At 37.3% G+C, this 20,176-nt stretch overlaps 1 protein-coding gene across 2 annotated transcripts in view; it reads left to right on the top strand.

The window, feature by feature from the left end:
* The first annotated feature begins 699 nt into the window (after nucleotides 1–699).
* The window catches only part of FANCI (FA complementation group I), a 75,541-nt gene continuing 56,064 nt past the window's right edge, over nucleotides 700–20,176 (top strand). For both annotated transcript variants that reach the window (XM_021680664.2, XM_044918337.1), the window contains exons 1-8: nucleotides 700–794; nucleotides 11,241–11,313; nucleotides 15,704–15,834; nucleotides 16,470–16,626; nucleotides 16,706–16,763; nucleotides 19,007–19,048; nucleotides 19,420–19,543; nucleotides 20,020–20,105. In XM_021680664.2, coding sequence (XP_021536339.2) covers nucleotides 711–794; nucleotides 11,241–11,313; nucleotides 15,704–15,834; nucleotides 16,470–16,626; nucleotides 16,706–16,763; nucleotides 19,007–19,048; nucleotides 19,420–19,543; nucleotides 20,020–20,105 — 755 coding nt within the window. In that variant the 5' untranslated portion in view covers nucleotides 700–710. The remainder of the gene's footprint in view (nucleotides 795–11,240; nucleotides 11,314–15,703; nucleotides 15,835–16,469; nucleotides 16,627–16,705; nucleotides 16,764–19,006; nucleotides 19,049–19,419; nucleotides 19,544–20,019; nucleotides 20,106–20,176) is intronic.

A 20,176-nucleotide genomic window follows, 5' to 3' on the forward strand; every position in this document is an offset into this window, starting at 1 on the left:
CCTGAGATCATGACCTGAGCCAAAGGCAGACTCTTAACCAGCTGAGCCACCCAGGCACCCTGTTTTTATACCATTTAATTGGCACTTTGCATTTACAGTGTTGTTGATTTATTCATTTATCAAATACTACTTTAAGCTTATAACACATTCTTGTGTATATGTTTATAATTATTTGATACACTGTTATGTGGCAGCTTTGTTCTAGGCAGTGTGCTAGGTAGATGCTAAAACAATATAAAAATGTGGGCAGAAATTATGAGACTACTTGATTAGAATACAAGTTTCTAATACGGAAATTCCAGGGAATTCTCCAGATTATTTTGGCTTGGATAAGAATCACCTACTCATACTAGGGACGCCTGGGTGGCTCAGTCGTTAAGCATCTGCCTTCGGCTCAGGTCATGATCCCAGGGTCCTGGGATCGAGTCCCACATCGGGCTCCTTGCTCAGTGAGGAGCCTGCTTCTCCCTCTCCCTCTGCTGCTCCCCCTGCTTGTGCTTTCTCTCTCTCTCTGACAAATAAATAAAAATCTTTAAAATAAAAAAAAAATCACCTACTCATACTAATGAGTACCCACTGTTACATGGTTTATAATATGTATGAAATAGTTAACAGGAAAGAAAATAATCATTTAGAGAAAATAATTGTTTACTTCTGGAAGTTTCATCCAGCTCTGATACTTTCCCTACAGTTCCCTGATATGTGCAACAATGGACCAGAAAATAATATCTCTAGCATCAGAAAAAACAGCAGATAGACTGCAGGAATTTCTTCAGACCCTGAAAGAAGATTATGTAAGTATTAGGAAGCATGTTCTCCTAAAACCAAATGTTAAGCATGATGACAAATTCAAAGGACATGTTAGAAAAATTATTCTGCCACTTCATCTACCTCCACTCTCCTTAGGAGACAATGATTTATTTGATAACAACTCAGATGTAAAGAAATGAGGAAGAGAAGTAGACAACATTTGTCTACAACTATATAACATTTAAACATTTATGCAACTGTATGTATATAAACAAATTAGTGTACTTTCAAGGTTCTTAGAAGAATCCTATTTGAAGAGAATATCCAGACTATAGTTACATGTGAGACATTTTGCCTACTGATATTCCTTTATTAATATTTTCCTTTAAAGAAGATTATAAGCAGTAAAATATTTTTAAGTTATTATTTGAATCTTCTTACTCTCCTGATATACTTCCCTTTTTCCATAATAAGTGATCTCAGCTTATTCAGATTCCTGCATGGAAAGGAATCCTTGCTTAACATTAACTCTAAACATTAATATATATGTCTGAACAAGTTAAGACTTTGAGTGTCATGTTTTTAAAGGAATTTTTGCATGCTTGTGTTGTGATCATTGAAGCTAGGTATAATCTAGCTTGTAATCTCTGTTAATATGTGACACTATTGGGAATTGATGCAGGGATGGGCTCAGGCTCTGGTTTTGGTTGGTTGGGTTTTTTTTGTTTGTTGTTGTTGTTACACAGGATTGCTTTTGTAGCACCTTTTTGAGACAATCCATTGCATGAGTTTCAACTTGGATCATTCTATAGACATTTAAGATTTGGTTAAAACTAGCTTTTAATTAATGTATTGATTTAGAATTTGTGTTTTATATGCTTCCAAAAGGAGTTTGAAGAGGCTTTAACATTTTAAGTAAAACTAAGAATTAGAACAAAATTCATGATATAAATAGATGCTGTGAATTACTTCTCTGATTCTTACTTATCCCTAGGAAGGATCCCTCTCTCTTGGTTTTTGTAAAGATGAAATGAGTTAATGCATGTAAACCATCTAATATCTAACAGATACTGAGTAAATGTTAGCAAAGTTCTTTCACCAATATGGACACAGTCTTCTGAACATTTCTGTTAACATTTCCATTTTAAGTTTTATACCTTAAATTGAACACAGGACTTCACATGTTTTCTACCACTAGAGTAGAATGGACTAATGTTTCTCTTATTTCTCCATTAATGCAGAATCAACTTCTTGGCCACAATATCATACTGTTGTCTCATTGCTCTTATAAGCAACCAAAAACCCCAACTCATTTTTGCACATGTTGATATTAGGCTAGTTCCTTCATCTCTGAATTTCTATAGTTAGTTTTTAGAACCCACATATAAAATTTTACCTTTATATCTGTTCATTATCTTTTTAAATTAATTTCATTTTACTCCATCAAGATCTTTTTGTATCTTGATTCTGTTGACCAGTGTTTTAGTCGTTTTTTTATATCTTCTACAAATTTGTTAAGTATTCCAGCAATATATACTTCACTTTATTTAATAAAATGTCCAAAGAAGATGTGCTTAAAATAAAAAAGTATAAAACACATAAAGAAGTCCATGGCAAGACAGACTGACGTATCCAGCAATAGGAAAATTCACATTAGAAGATTTAGAGAGACTAGAGGAATCTAAAAGGGACTTTATATTTTACACAAATACTTAATGTGATTTTTAACATATTCAAATATATCAATGAAGAAGTAGAATCCATAAAATAAGAAGGGATAGATTTGGGAGACAATCAGAAAACTTCTAGAAATGAAAACCTTGATAGTTAACAGTAGACTAAACACTGCTAAAGAGGAAATCAGTGAAAGTGGAATACAGACCTTGGGATACCTAAACAAAGCAAAGATTGTAAAGAGATGGTAAATATGAAGAGTACTTAAAGTATGTGGGAACACTTTACTAAGAGAATATATCTTCAGGGTGCCTGGCTAGCTCAGTCAGTAGAGCATGCAACTCTTGAGCTTGGGATTGTGAGTTTGACCCCCACATTGAGTGTAGAGCTTAGTTAAAAAAATAGATCTTTAAAGAAATATATATATATCTTCTTAAACATGTAAAATGTTCACAAAAAATGATCATTGTGTCATATACTAGAGCACAAAGAAAACATTGATAGGTCGCATAAGGTAGAAATACATAAACCACCCTCTTTGATCACAACTCAGTAAAAACTGGAAATGAGAAATAAAAAGTAAAAAAGTGTTTTGTTTGAGAGAGAGAGGAGGGGCAGAGGGAGAGAGAGAAAGAATCTTAGGTAGACTCCCCACTGAGCGTGGAGCCTGATGCAGGGCTTGATCCCCAATCCTGAGATCATGACCTGAGCCAAAATCAAGAGCTGGCACTTAGCTGACTGAGCCACCCAGGTACCCCAAAAAAGTTTTCTACCTTGAAATAAAATACCTTCTAAAAAACTTTTTGATAAAAAGGAATATACCAACAGAAATTACAGGACTTCTAAAAAATAATGAGAATGCTACACATCAGTCTGTGGAATACTTTTAAAAATCACCTAAGTCAATTAAGAAATAAAATAAATGAATTAAATTATTGAAAGAGCAGTAAACAAAAGAAAGACACAAAGAAGAAACTACTAAAATGAAAGTGGAAACTAATCAAATAGAGAACAGAAAACCAGTAGATCAAATTAATACATCAAAATCCTGATTCTTTGAAAAAAATAGACAAAACCATTATCTAATCAAGAAAGTAATGTGCTAAACACAAATGTACAAAATAAGAAATGAGAAGGGGGAAATAACCTTCTTCTAAAAGATTTTTATTTGAGAGCATGAGTAGGGGGAGGGGCAGGGGGAGAGGGACAAACAGACTCCTGGAGCCCAAGTCCGGGCTTGATCCCAGGACACCAAGATCATGACCTGAGCTAAAGTCAGATGCTTAACTGATCGAGCCAACCAGGCGCCCCGGAAATAACTATTAATAAAGAGAAAATGTCAAAAAATACTAAGAGACTACTTTGTACACATTTATGCAAATAAATTTGAAAATCTAGAGGAAATGGGTAATTAAGAACACAGAGGTTAATAAAATTGACCCAATTTGAGCTGGAAAGCTTAACCAGACCAATTTATATAGAAGAAAAAGAGTTAAGCAGTTAATTCACAAGAAACACCAGGCTCAGATAATTTCATAGGAGACTTCTACCAAACTCTTAGAAATCAGAGATTAGAGATAGACAGTCTCAATGCTACAGAATTTTTTGACAGCATATATAACACAGAAAAAAATGTACATACATAAAGAAAACTTCTAGATGCTTTTATAAAGCATAACCTTGATACCCTAAACCCGATAAAGATAGCATACAGGAGGGGAGCCTGGGTGGCTGTGTCTCTCCCTGTCAAATAAATAAATAAAATCTTAAAAAAAAAAAAAGATAGCATATGGGATGCCTGGGTGGCTCAGTCGGTTGGGCGTCTGCCTTCAGCTCAGGTCATGATCCCAGGATCCTGGGATTGAGTCCCACATCGGGCTCCTTGCTCAGCGGGGAGCTTGCTTCTCCCTCTGCCTGCCGCACACACTCTCTCTCTCTCTGACAAATAAATAAATAAAATCTTAAAAAAAAAAATAGAAAAAGAAAATAAAAGGGTATTTTCATTTACGAACATTGGTGCAAAAATCTTAAATACTAGGGAACAGATTCCAATACCACATGAAAAGAAAATATGTCATGACTAAGTGGAATTTATTCCAGAAATACAAAGTTGGTTCAGTGTTAGAAAGTATGTTACTCCAAAGACCGTATGATTATCTTCATAAGTTAGAGAAAGCCTTTGAAAAAATTCACCCATTCCTGGTAAAAACTCTTTGGGAGAAAATGGGAATGGGGGTCTATTTCCTTAACATGATAAAATGTATGTGTAAATCCTAAAGTCAGCATCTTAATGGGAAACCCTAGGGGCATGGTAATGAGACTACTGAGACCAGGAACCAGGCAGCCTACTCTTTCCACTGTGATTTAACATTGTCCTGGTCTGTTAGCCAATGCAGTTAAACTAGAGAAAACAATGAAAGGCATAAGAATAGGAAAAAAAGATATAAAACCATCTGTCTTTGCACATGTCATACTAGTATACCTGGAAAACCCTGAAGAATCTGTGATCAAACCGTCTACAACAAGAAGTCAGCAAGGTAGCAGAATATAAAATTATGTAAAAATAACATTTCATACACATAGCAGAAACGAAGTTCATATAGAAAAATAGGCAAGAATAGCTAGGAAAACACTGAAATGGAAGATCTTTGAGGAAGGACCAGCCCTACAAGATACTAAATGTACCAAAAATCCTCTCTAATTCAGTGTGGTGTTGGTGCATGAAGAGAAGAACAGATAATGAAATAACAAAGTCTCAAAATAGACCCAACTACATATAAAATTTAGTATATGATAAAGTGGTATTCCAAATAATTGGGACAAAGATCGTATTTAATAAATGGTGTTGGGACAACTAGATAGCCATTTAGGAAAAAAATTGATAAAATTAGATTTATTCTTCATATACTGTTCAAGAATAAGCTCCACACGAATCAGGCTAAATGTAAAAAAAAAAATCTAGGGTACCTGGGTGGCTTAGTTGTTTAAGTGTCTGATTTCACCTCAGGTCATGATTTCAGGGTCCTAGGATCAAGCCCCGCCCCCTCCTTTTCAGGCTCTGTGCTCAGTGGGGAGTCTGCTTGTCCCTTCCCCCTTGTGTGTGCACTCTCTCTAAATCTTAAATCTAAATATTAGAAGAAAACGGTTGAGATTCCTCTTTTTAATTTCAGTGCAGAGAAGGCTTTTCTAGGACTCAAAATCTAGATACACTAAAAGATTGATAAATTTACCTACATATAAGTAAAATTTACATGACCAAAAACACCATACACAGAATCAAAACACAGATGACAAATTGGGAGAAGATATTTGCAACGTACCACAGATAAAGGGTTAATATCCCTAATTCATAGATAACTAATAATAATTGAGGCGGGGAGGCCAAAAATCCCATAGAAAAAGAGCAAAAGGAATGAAGAGGATAATCACAAAAAGACATAAAAATGGCTGTAAACATAAGATGCTTCACTCGTAAGAGAAATACTAATTAAAATGAAACTGCTACTATTATCTGTCAGAGTAGGAAAAAAATGAATTCCTTGTCTATACACTCTTGGTGAGATTGGGGAAAGAGTCACTCATACATTGCTGGTAGGAATGCAAAAATGGTAAGACCATGATTAGAATATGATGCTATCTAACAAAACTACTTAAATATATTTCCCCTCAACCCACTCATCCCACATCTAGGAATACCCTAAAGATGTACCTTCAACAATATGAAATTATATTATGCACTATGTTCTTGAATCTGTAAAAAAGAATGAAGTTCACTATGGACTGATAATGATTTCCAGGAGACATTAAGTTAAAAAGGCAAAATGAAAAATGTGTATTATTCTACCTTTTATATAAGAAAGAAGGGAAATAAAGCATACATATATCTGTGTATCCTTACAAAAAAGAAACTCAGGAAGAATTCCATAACCATACTGAAGGTGAGGGGGTAGAAAAAAAGAACTAATCCAAGTATTTGACTATATACCCTCAGTCTTGGGCAGAGGACTGAAGGGAGAAATATACATAAACCATGAAGTTTTTAAATAGGATTATTTAATGTAGTGATACGTGCAAAGCAATTCTGAAATGATTTTAGATGTATTACAGCGTTCAGCAAATGAGTAAATGTGTTGACGTTGGGAAGTCAGCATTTTTACTGTGGTAGAAGGGACAAATATAGGATATAGGAAGGCAAGAAAGAACCCTGTGGGGATAAATTAGAAATGGAAGTGTTGATATGAACTTAATGACTTCTCACATATGTGTACATATATGCATATCTACACATACATGTATATTTGTATGTATTTGCATATATATGCATATATATATATATTTAGTTCTGTTCACTGAAAGACCTAAGATGTGGCAACAAAGATGCCACAGTAGTAACAAGCACAGCCATGACTTAGATCTTTGGTCTCTAATACTCATTCCCCACTAAAAGGAACCAGGGCTTTTCAGAGAAATGGCTGCTTTCAAGAGTGGGCCATGATAGATACAAGATGAGCCTGGAACATCTTGCTAAGCCAGAAAGTAAAGAAGTGCTCAGAAAAAATGATGAGGGCATGTCACAAGGACATATGATCTAACTCAGAGGGGTTCTATCACCTAGATCTGAGGCTATTAGAACATCAAAATAATTAAGTTCAGTTATGAATTATAAGACTTTGAAAAATAAATTTGTGATTCCATACTGATAATAAATAAATTTTAGGGAGAAGGAAGGTCTCTTGCTTACTGTGGTAGCATTAGAAAATCATCATTTTGCAGCTGTCATGATGAAAATTGGATCAGGCAAGAAACCAGTGGATGCTAAATCCAGGGAGAATTTTCTTTTTCTTTCTTTTTTTTTGCTTTTTATTTTGAGCTACTTTTAGACTTACAGAAAAGTTGTGTGTATCCCTCCCATAGCATCTTACATAACCTTAGAATTTTAAGAATCAAGAAATTAACATGGGTACAATACCATTAGCAAACCTAAAGACCGTATTCAGACTCTATATGGTAGTTTTTCCACTGATGTCATTTTTTCCCCAAGAATCCCACTCAGCATACTACATTGCACTTGTTATTTTTCCCTGATTTTTGCAGTGTGCAACATTCCTCAGTCTGTCTTTGTTTCTCATGATCTTGATAACCCTGAGGAGTATTGATCAGTTATTTTGCTGAATGTCCCTCAGTTGGTGCCTGCCTGGTGTGTCTCATGATTGGACTGAGGTCTCATCCCTGGTAGAAGGACCCCAGAGATGGTGCCTTGCCTTTTTCAAGTGTATTGTATCACTGGGCTCATGATGTCTGTGTCATTCCTGGTGGTATTGACTTTGATAACCTGGTAATGGTAGTTGTTGCTGGGCTTTTCCATTATACAAGGGGAAAACTAGATGAGGAGCAGGATATGTGCATGGTCAAAGTGTCTCCCTACAAACTGCTCACTGGTTGTAATTATAAAGTGGGAAAATCAAGCAAAACATTTGACTGAGTGACCAGAATTAATATTACCAGTGCGGGATAGATGGACATCACATGCCTCCAGGTGTGATACTATGAGAAGGACACAGTATCACCTGTGTTCTGACTGAGAATGCATAAACTCAGTGTAATCATGAGGAAACATCAGACATTGCAAAATGAGGGCTGTTCTATTTAAAAAAAAAAAAAAAGTCTATATCTGGACTGTGCCATTAACTTGATAGTTTGTCTACCAATTAAAAGAAAAATGTTAAAGCGTTCCAAAGTAACAAGGATACATAATTTACTTCATTTACTTTTGTTTTAAAATGCAGTAAAAAGCATAAAGTCAAAAAGGAAGAGGAAAGATTATGTAAGTGGAGGGAGGAAGGAGAGCAGAGGACAGAGGGAGTAGAAGAGAACTGTTCGTAGAGTACCTGTGTGTTAATTCTTTCCTGTCATCTAATTGAATCCTCCTAACTGTCCTTGGAGGTAGGGAAATGGACACACATACAGTGAAATAACTTGACTGAGATTATGAAACCAGTAAATGGCATGGCCAGAATTCATCATCTGATTCTAGGTCCAGTTTTTTTTTTTCTTCCCCATGCCATACTGCCTTCTAATGAAACTGAAATTGTTTCAAGAAGAGTCAGGGTTTCAATGTTTATAGCAGCAGTGTCCACAACAGCCAAACTATGGAAAGAGCCCAGATGCCCATCGACAAATGAATGAATAAAGAAGGTATGATATATATACTCAATGGAATACTAAGCCATCAAAAAAAGAAAAAGAAAAGAAATCTTGCCATTTGCAATGATTTGGATGGAATTAGAGTATTATGCTAAGCGAAACAAGTCAATCAGGAAAAGACAATTATATGCTCATATGTGGAATTTAAGAAAACAGGATCATGGGGGGGAGGGACAAAATCAGAGAGGGAAACAAACCAAAAGAGACTCTTAATCGTAGGAAACAAACTGAGGGTGGCTGGAGGGGTAAGGGGTAGAGGAATGGGGTAACTGGGTGCTGGACATGAAGGAGGACACATGATGTAATGAGCACTGGGTATTATATAAGACTAATGAATCACTGATCTCTACCTCTGAAACCAATAATATATGTTAATTAATTGAATTTAAATTTAAAAAACTGGGGAAAAAACCCCAAATTTTAGAAATGCCATTGGAAAACCTATAGGATTTTTTTCTGTTTCTTTTGAAAGGCCAAATATGAATTAGAAATTTGTGGTGTATTATTTTATTTAAAAAAAATAGAAGTTAAAAATGAATTAAAATAAAATGAGGATAAAAATTTTTAAAAAAAGTAGAGTCGGGGTTTCTCAGCCTTTGCACTGTTCACGTTTTGGACTGGATAATTCTTTGTCGAGGGGTGTTGTCCTGTGCCTAAAACATCCTGTAGGGTGGTTTAGGAGCATCCCTAGTCCTATCCATTAGATGATCGTAATACCCTTCCAGTTATGACAACTGAAAATGTCTCCAAGCATTGCCCAGTGTACTCTGGGGGTTGGGAGGAGGGACAAATTCAGCGCTGGTTGAGAACTACCCTTCTCTGAGGGCTATGTCAAGGGCTGAGTATTCTGCTGGCAGTTCCAGGTGGAGAAGTCAGGTACTTCCTTATTACCTATTTAAAAAGGGAGATATACAGACTCTAGTCAGAAAGACCAGGCCCATGTAGTTGCGGTCAAAAACTGGGGCCTTGCAATTTGTTTTAACAAGCCCTCTGGGTGATTTAGATGCTTAATACCAGATTTTCACCATGTCAATGGCTGGTGCCACCATCTATCCAGTTAGTTGCTTAAGCCAGAAGTATAAGAATTCTTGATTTCTTTTTCTTCAGCACCACCCCCTTTTCACTTCTAAACCATGTGGGTGGAGGTCTGTCTTAGTCCATTCAGGCTGCTATAATACGACAGGGGCGCCTGGGTGGCTCAGATGGTTAAGCGTCTGCCTTCGACTCAGGTCGTGATCTCCAGGTCCTGGGATCGAACCCCACGTCGGGCTCCCGGCTCAGTGGGGAGTCTGCTTCTCCCTCTCCCTCTGCCTCTCCCCCTGCTTGTGTGTTCTCTCTCTCTCTCTCTCTCTCTAATGAATAAGTAAAATCTTTTTAAAAAAAGAAAAGAAAATATGACAGACTGGGTGGCTTATAAAGGAGGAACATTTATTTCTCATGGTTCTGAGGCTAGAAGTCGGAGATGAGAGTGCCAGTATGGTCAGATGAAGGCCCTCTTCTGTCTGGTTTGCACGCTTCATGTTGTATCCTTACATGGTGGAAGGGGCTAGAGAGCTCTGTGGGATCTCTTATAAGGGGACTAATCCCATTCATGAGAGTTCTACCCTCATGACCTAATTATCTCCAAAGGTCCCACCTCCAAATACTGTCACGTTGGGCATTAGGATTCCAACATGTGCATTTAGGGGAGGACATAAACATTCAGACTACAGCAAAGTCCTATTAATTCGAGCCCTCAAATATATCTTCAGTCTGCTTTTCTTCATCTTCTTTATTAGTTTGCCAGGGCTGCCGATTATAAAAGTAGCACAAACTGAGTAGCTTAAACAAAAATTTATTTTTATAGTTCTGGAGATTCGAAGTCCAAGATCACAGTGCTGGCAGTGTTAGTTTCTTTGGGGCTGTGAGAATCTCACCTAGCTTCTGGTGGTTTGCTGACAATTTTTGGTGTTCCTTAGCTTCTATCACCCTGCTCTCTGCCTTCATTTTCACACGGCACACTTGTTGTGCATGTGTCTCTGTGTCCAAGATTCCCCTTATAATGATAGTCCTATTCACACCAACTGTAATGACCTCAACTTAACTAACTACATTTGCAAAACCCTGTTTTCAAATAAGGTCACATTCTGAGGCCCTGGGGGTTAGAACTCCAACATGAATGGTGGTGATGGGGGGGGACTTTAAAAGTTCAACCAGTAATATCTCCCCTGCTATTTGGGCTAGGCCACTATCATATCTCACTTTTGAACACTGTATCAGTCTCCTAACATCCCTGTTTCACTCTTAAGCCTCCCACAAGCCATTCTCTACATAAGGAGCAAGAGTGATTAAAAAAAAAAAAAAAAGAAAGTATCCTATCACTATGCTCTTTTCTCTTTAGTAAGTTCTGTTGTACTTAGACAATTGTAGAGTGAGGATACGAATAAATTTCAGTCTTGACAGCCCTGTATCATGTTAAGTTCTACCCTGCTCTATCTAAATCAGTGATGTTTGTGATACCTGAAGTCTCTGAAGGGTATGAACCTGACAGATGATTCATATTGGGAATTTCGGTCATTGGGGTAGAGAAATTGTTGCCAGAAACTTGTAGCTTTTTCTTTCTTTGATTGCAGTTGGCTAATCTCCTTCAGAGTCAGGCAGTGAAAGGAAAAGCTGCTGGAGCACTCCTGCGAGCCATCTTCAAAGGTAATAATTAATGCCACTTCTACCTGCCTGGGTTTGTTAGATTTGTTTATTTTGGGCGCATATTGCTGCTTTTCTTACTTTTGAAGCCACACTGAGACTTCCTGTGTTTGGGGGTTTTTACAAAACCAACTAAAGCAGCAGTCTCCTTTCTTAGGGACTCAAATAATTTTACTTAAGGGGATTGAAGTGGGCACTTGAGATTGTATCGCTGGTTTGGGGCCTATAAAGGATGCATTTCATAAAATGCACTTTGGTTTACTTGTGCTTTTAAAATTGTGGAGAAGAGAACAGCAATGTTTACTACTTAACCTGTGCTTAACAAGGGTCAAAGGAGCTTTGGGGTTTAATGACTTGGAATATCTCTGTTGACTTCTATATTACGTTACCACCAACACTGAGTGAGGATGATGATTTCTCCATATCTTTGTCAACCCTTGTTACTGTCTGTCTTTTTCATTGTAGCCATAGTAGGGAGTGTGAAGTGGTATCTCACTATTGTTTTGATAAGCATTTCCCTGATGGCTGATGATGTTGAGCATCCTTTCATGTGCTTACTGGCCATTTCTGTATCTTCTTTGGAGAACTGTCTGTTCAGATCATTTGCACTTTAAAAAATTGGGTTGTCTTTTTATTATTGAGTTGTAATAGTTCTTTATATGTTCTAGATACATGTCCCTTATTAAATATATGGTTTGCAAAAATTTTCTCCCATTCGGAGTTGTTTTTCACTTTTTTGATAGTATGCTTTGAAGCATAAAGTTTTTTGACGTCCGTTTTATTTTCTTATAGCTTGTGCTTTGAGTGTTTTATCTAAGAAACCGTTGCTTAGTCCAAAGTCATGAAGATTTAAACCTATGTTTTCTTTTCAGAGTTTTATAGCCTTAGCTTTTACATTTAGATCTTTGATCCATTTTGAATTTATTTTTGTATATGGTGTGAGGTAGGAGTCCAACATCATCTTTTCTTGTTTTCAGTAGCACCCTTACTGAAAATCAATCGCCCATAAATGTGAGGGTTTATATCTAGACTCACAGTTCTAGTCACTTAATCTATATGTCTCCTTATGTCGGCACCACACTGTCTTGATTACTATAATATTGTAGTAAGTTATAAAATTGGGAAGTTTAAGTCCTCCAACTTTGTTTTTCTTCTTCAGCATTATTTTGGATATTCTGGGTCCCTTGTGTTTCCATATGAATTTTAAGTCAGCTTGTCAGTTTCTGAAAAAAAGGAAGCTGGGGTTTTAGTAGGGATTGTGTTGAATCTGTTTATGAATTTGACTAGTATTGCTATCTTAGCATAAGTCTTCCGTTACATGAACATGGGATGTCTTTCCATTTACTTAGGTTCTCTTTATTTCTTTCAGTGATATTTTATAGTCTTCAGAATACAAGCCTTACACATACTTTTCTTAAATTTATTTCTAAGTATTCTATTTTTTTGATGCTTTTGTAAATGGAATTTTCTTAATTTAGTCATCTAATTGTTCATTGTTAGTATATAGAAATGCATGGGGCACCTGGGTGGCTCAGTCGGTTAAGTGGCTGCCCTTGGCTCAGGTCATGATCCCAGGGTCCTGGGATCGAGCCCCATGTCAGGCTTCCTGCTCAGTGGAGAGCCTGCTTCTCCCTCTCCCTCTGCCTGCTGCTTGGCCTACTTATGCTCTCTCTCTGTCAAATAAATAAAAACCTTTAAAAAAATGAAAAAAAAAGAAATGCAGTAGACTTTTTTTTAAGATTTTATTTTTAAATTTATTTGGAGGGAGAGAGAATGAGCAGGTGGGGGGAGGGGCAGAGGGAGAGAGAGCAAGAATCTCAAGTAGGTTCCATACTTAGCACAGAGCCCGATGCAGGGCTCAATCTCAGGACCCTGAGATAAGATTTTATTTTAAGTAATCTCAAAAGGGGCGCCTGGGTGGCTCAGTTAGTTAAGTGTCTGCCTTTGGTTCAGGTCACGATCCTGGGACCCTGAGATCGAGCCCTGCATCAGGCTCCCTGCTCAGTGGGGAGTCTGCTTCTCCCTCTCCCTCTGCCTGCTGCTCCCCCTGCCTGTGCTCTCTCTCTCTTTGTCAAATAAAGTCTAAAAAAAAAAAAAGGTAATCTCTATGCTTAACATCGGACTCAAACTCACAACCCCAGATCAAGAGTCCGATGCTCCACCGACTGAGCCAGCCAGGTACTGCCCTCTAATAATTTATTTTTTGTGGATACCTTAGGGTTTTCTATAAACAAGATTATGTCATTTATGAATAGGGATAATTTTACTTGTTTTTCAAACTAGATGCCTTTTCTTTTTTTCTTTTTTTTTAAGATGTTATTCATCAGAGAGAGCACGAGCTGGTGGGGGTGGGGCGTGCAGAGGGAGAAGCAGGAGACGCGGGGCTCATCCCAGGACCCGGGGACCATGACTTGAGCTGAAGGCAGATGTTTAACCAACTGAGCCACCCAGGCGCCCCTGTCCTTCATTTTTGAAGGATAGTTTTTCTGATTGTAGAATTCTTGGTTGACAGTCCTTCTTTTCAGCAGTTTGACTATGTTATCCCATCTCCTTCTGCCTTTCAGTGTTGTGGGGGGTTTTTTTGTTTGTTTTTGTTGTTGTTTTTTTAATGAGAAAACAGCTGTTAATTATATTGAATATCTGTTTCCCAGATGACTTGCTCCTCTCTTATTGCTTTTAAGGTTCTCTCTTTGTCTTTGACTTTTTTTTTAAGTGTACAGTTCAGTGGCCCTAAATACAATAATTACTCTGTCTAGAATTCCAATACTATGTTGAATAGAAGTGGTGAAAGTGGGCATCCTTGTATTTTTCATGTTTTATGGAAATGCTTTTAATCTTTAATAATTGGGTATGATGTTAGTTATGGGTTTTTCACATATGGCCTTTGTTATGATGAGGTGTCTTTGATTTTAACTGCTAATATGTCTAGGTGTACTTCTCTTGTGTTTATCATTGGACTTTATTGAGTTTTTTAATGTGCAAATTAACGTTCATTAAAATTGGGAAGTTTTTGGCCATTTCTTCTTTTGCCCCTTTCTGTCTTTTGGAACTTTCATTATGTCTGTTAGCACTCATGATGATACCCCACAGGTCTTTGAGGCTCTGTTCATTTTTCTTCTCTTTCTTTCTGTCCCTCAGACTGGATAATCTCAGTTGCTCTATCTTTGAGTTCTCTGTTTCTTTCTTCCACCAGGTCAGATCTCCTGTTGAGACCTTGTTGTGATTTTTCAGCTCAATTATTGTACTTCTAATTTCAGAATTTTTATTTACTTATTTACAATTTCTTTTTTTCATATTTATTTGAGAGATAGTGTGAGCACGCATGCATGCACATGAACGGGGGTGGGGGGGAGCGGGCAGGAGAGAATCCTCAAGCAGACTCCATGCTGAGTGCAGAGACTGATGAGGGGCTCGGTCTCATGACCCTGAGATCATGACCTGAGCGGAAATCAAGAGTCAGATGCTCAACCAACTGAGCCACCGTGGCGCCCCTGCTTATTTACAATTTCTGTCTCTTTGTTGATAGTCTCTATTTAGGAGACATTTCCTTTAGTTCTTTAGGCATCGTTTCCATCTTTGAACATACTGAAAATAGCTGATTTAAAATCTTTGTCTAGTAATCTAACATCTAGTCTCTGTCAGGGACAGTTTCTAGTTCTCTTTTTTCTTGTATATGGCCCATACTTTTGGGACATTTTAAATGCTATTTTGTGGGAATTCTGGACATCAGGTATCATTTTCCTCTCCCAGGATTGTTGATGGTTTTCATTATTTTGTCAGTTTTCTTACTGCTTTTATGGAGGAGAGGATTTTCTGAGGTCTTTATTATTCTGCCATTCCTGCTGACATTACTCAGTTATGTTTTGAAGTGGAGTATGTTAAAGACATTTAATTTGGGTTACTGGACCCAAAAAGGCTCTAAGGTATATTAGAAGGTATTTCTCCGGGGCGCCTGGGTAGCTCAGTTGGTTAAGCAACTGCCTTCAGCTCAGGTCATGATCCCAGGGTCCTCCCTGCATCGGGCTCCTTGCTCAGCAGGGAGCCGGCTTCTCCCTCTCCCTCTGCCTGCTACTCCGCCTGCTTTTGTGCTCTGTCAGATAAATAAAGAATCTTTAAAAAAAGTTATTTCTCCTTTTGGTACTATGAACTTGTTTTAAAAAATAATGATGTAAGTGGAAGAAGAAAAGATGACATTTCTCATCTGCCTAATTTAAGTACTTTTGTAAAGCTCCTAAATATTGCTGTTCTAAACATTCTAGTAATCAGTAGTTTGATAATTCTACTTCTATATTAAACTATAGAGCTGTTTGTTTTTCCTGTTTGCCCTTCAACTTTTTAAGATTTCTTCCTTTATTCTTTCTTTGTTTCTGTACCACTCGTTTAAAACAATAAGGTTCCCCCTGCTCTGAGGAAGCTGGAGCTCTTAGGAGACTTAAGATATACATTTGTTGTATCCACTTAGTGGAATCAGGGGATTTGCAGAAAGAAGTAGCATCTGAGATCATAGGATTACTAATGCTAGAGGTAAGCTGGAAAAGAAAAACTTTTTTGGTTTTGGGTAGATTTGGGGGTGGGGGTTGTAATTTGTTGAGGGAGGGTAAACTTAAATGTGCCAAACCTAGCATAGTTCCTATTTATGAATAAGAACTACTGTTAAAAAAACAGAATAGGGCGCCTGGGTGGCTCAGTCGTTAAGCGTCTGCCTTCGGCTCAGGTCATGATCCCAGGGTCCTGGGATCGAGTCCCACATCAGGCTTCCTGCCTGGCAGGAAGCCTGTTTCTCTCTCTCCCACTCCCCCTGCTTGTGTTCCTGCTCTCGCTATCTCTGTCTCTGTCAAATAAATAAATAAAATCTTAAAAAAAACCCAAAAAAACAGAATAGATGATGGATGGGCCATAAACCCATGTTTATGTTAATTTCTGATACTGTGGACATCTGATATCTTTGAAGAGTATTTGAAAACATTGGAGAACTGATGGAGGATTCTGACCTTTGAAATCTTTTACAATTATAAGTTTGTACCAGAGCAGGATCCCTTATAGGACCAGTTCAGGGTTTCAGTGCCAGTTCTATTAATTCAGCAAGAGGCACTATTTTGTGGAAAGAGATACCAAACATCTATTCTGCTTAACATTTTCTTTATCCCATGAATTTTTAGGCTCACAATTTTCCAGGATCATTACTGCTTGAATTAGCCAAGGAGTTTATTAGTGCTATCAAAGAGGGCAGCTTAACCAATGGAAAGTCTTTGGAGTTATTACCCATTATTCTCACTGCCCTTGTTGCCAACAAGGAAAATCTGGATTATGAGAAAGGTAATTTTCTTCCAATTTTAGTGGCTTTTTTGCTCGTTACTTAATCAAATTTATTTCTCAGTGTATTTTGCATTTCTAGGTGAACTGAGTGGGGAAGAATGTAAGAAGCAGTTGATTAACACCCTGTGTTCTGGCAGGTAAGTCTTATTAATGTGTAGCACTTTCTCAGATGTACAAGTGGCCAAAAAAAGGATTACAGTTTATTTCAGGAATTTGTATCACGAAGTCTTTAGTCTTTTTTTTTTTTTTTTTGGTTATAATGTACAACTGTAAAACCATTTATGTAGTCCGCGATGAATTTTTGAGAGATTACTTACTATATTTTCTGTTCTAAGACTACATATAGTTTCTGTTTACTTGACTGTTCATCTTAACACAGTTTCGTCCTCTAGGATTAATTTGGAGTCCCAAGGTCCTTAAGGCTGAGAAGTCATCCTGCTGCTATATCTTTTATATTTTTTTATTTTTATTTATTTATTTTTTTAAAGATTTTATTTGAGAGAGAGAGAATGAGAAAGAGAGAGTATATGAGAGGGGGGAGGGTCAGAGGGAGAAGCAAACTCTCTGCTGAGCGGGGAGCCCGATGCGGGACTCGATCATGGGACTCCAGGACCTGACCTGAGCTGCAAGCAGTTGCTTAACCAACTAAGCCACCCAGGCGCCCCTTATATATTTTTTTAAATGAGTAGGATATTTAAGTAATGGTTGTATCTTTAAGCCAGACATATGGGAATCTACCTTAAGGAAAGACTCCAGCATAATAAGAAAATCCTCATACATGAACATATTCAACCCAGAAAATTGTGACCCACTTATGCGTACAATAATAGAGAAATGTAAGTTAAGGTATGTAACCTATGTAAGTTAAGGTAGAGCCACTCCATGAAATTAAAACCCATTAAAAGTGAAATATAGCCCCACGTCCGGCTCCCTGCTCAGTGGGGAGCCTGCTTCTCCCTCTCCCTCTGCCTGCCGCTCTGCCTACTTGTGCTCTCTATCTCTCTGTCAAATAAATAAATAAAAATCTTTAAAAAAAAAGATTTAAAAAAAAAAAAAGTGAAATATATAAAACCATCAAAGATGAAAAATCCTTACTAGTCAATGAAATAAAGAGAATACTAAGTTGTGTAATACGGTGATTACATTTGGATACATTTTTTTTTTTAAGATTTATTTGAGAGAGAGAAAGAGAGAGAGAGAGAGCATGAGAGGGGGGAGGGTCAGAGGGAGAAGCAGACTCCCTGCTGAGCAGGGAGCCCAACATTTGGGTACATTAAAAAGAAACAGAAGGGAGCACCCAGGATTACCTAAATCAGAAATAACAGCTTTTATGGTTCTTTACATAAGATCCTTAACATACATAATTTTAAGTATGTATCAGCTCACATGTGCTTATCCATTTATTCATTTGTTTTTAAATTTAAGAAAAATTTTTTTAAAGATTTTATTTTTGGGACGCCTGGGTGGCTCAGTCAGTTGGGCGGCTGCCTTCGGCTCAGGTCATGGTCTCGGGGTCCTGGGATCGAGTCCCACATCGGGCTCCTTGCTCAGCAGGGAGCCTGCTTCTCCCTCTGCCTCTGCCTCTCCCCCTGCTTGTGCTCTGTCTCTCTCTCTCTGACAAATAAATAAAATCTTTAAAAAAAAAAAAATTTTTTTTAAGTAATCTCTATACCCAACATGGGGGTCAAACTCAACCCTGAGATCAAGAATCACATGCTCCTCCGACTGATCCAGCCAGGCACCCCTCATTTGTTTTTAATACATTGAAGAGTTTATTCCATACACATTGTAATATACCTTCTTGCATTTTTCATTTAACACATCTGTTCATGTCAGTATACACAACTCTACATCATTCTTTTTAATAGTTCTGTACTGTTCTGTTATAAATGGCTAATCTCCAATTGTTAAGAGTGGTGTTTTTTTTTCCCAATAAATAATATATGGTTATTTGGTTTTTTGCTGTCATAAAAAGTGTTGCAGTGAACATCCTTATGTATCTAGGTGACTTTTTATAAGCATGTACTTGGGATATATTTCTAATACTCTAGAAATTAGGGGGGGTTTCTGGTTATGTGCATTTTTAAACTTGATAAGTATTGCCAGCTTGTCTTTCCAGAAGGCTTATACCAGTATACTCTCTAAAATAGTATGTGGAGAGCATTTGTTTCCCAAAATTCCCAGCATTGAATATCATCAGACTTTGATTTTTGCAGTTTTATAGGTTAAGAGCTGTTATTTCATTGATTCTTTGATCTTGTTTTCCGGTGGTACCAAATCAAACTTGAAATGGCCTTAATTTTTTCCCTCCTTATTAATTTTACAAAGTAATACGCAAATAAGTTAAATTGAGATATTCTTTGTCCTTTTCTTTAACCAGATGGGATCAGCAATATGTAATCCAACTCACCTCCATGTTCAAGTAAGCATCATTATTCCCTTTCCTCGTTTTACCCTGCTGTGTGAACTTGCCTGCTAGAAATTGAAATTTAGCAAGCTCAAACACTGCTGTCCTCCAAGTAAGAGTATTGGTGCCTCTCTTTTCTGTTATAGGATTTTCTCCCCTCCTTTTTACTTTAATTGCTTATTTAAACTATAACTATGAACTATATTTAAACTGTATTATTTAAACTATATATAAACTATGATTTTTTTCCAATATGACTTTGCTTATGTAAGGCTTTGGCCCCCTTTAAGGTTCTCTGTTAGATAAAAACCAAAGAGGCAGTTATAATATTCTAATACCTCCCGAATTAGACCATAGCTCTGGCCTTGAGAGTCTTTGATTCACAGGGATGTCCCTCTGACTGCGGAAGAGGTGGAATTTGTGGTGGAAAAAGTGTTGAGGATGTTCTCCAAGTTGAATCTTCAAGAAATACCACCTCTGGTCTATCAGCTTCTGGTTCTCTCCTCAAAGGTATAAAAAATATATATATATATATATATATATATATATAAAACTTCAGTGGAATGATCAGTTAGGGCCATTCAGCTTATTCATACTCTTGATTTACATACTAGGGCATAGATGCTTTCATTTCATGTCTGATGATATGATGGATAAAAGGGTCATACTCCTCAGCCAAGGAAAGCATATATGACTCTTGTACTCCCACAGTCTGGGGGGGGGGGGGGTGCGGGGGGAAGCAGAAGGGATAAAGATCTCACAAAAGGGTAGACTATCAGTCCCTTAACTTAAGTCTGACACTAAGATGCATTTCAAACCCAATCTCAACATGAAAAAGTGTTCTGTAAATGCTTAGTGTGACTTTAGGTTGTAATTTACCTATTTAGGTTCCTATTTGAGAATCCTCTAAGCTGAAAAGTACTTTAAGTTCACCTTGATGATCTTGATCTTTATGGTGAGACCTTACCTATTCTGTATTTTTTCAGGGAAACAGGAGGAGAGCTTTGGAAGGAATCATAACTTTCTTCAACGAGCTAGATAAGCATCACAATGAGGAACAGAGTGGTGATGAGTGAGTAGTACAGTACAGAAATAAAATCATTTTGACAGATGTATCTTCTTACGTGTGTTTTACTTCCTTGT

The sequence above is a fragment of the Neomonachus schauinslandi genome, chromosome 9 (genome assembly GCF_002201575.2).
Source record: "Neomonachus schauinslandi chromosome 9, ASM220157v2, whole genome shotgun sequence".
NCBI lineage: Eukaryota > Metazoa > Chordata > Mammalia > Carnivora > Phocidae > Neomonachus > Neomonachus schauinslandi.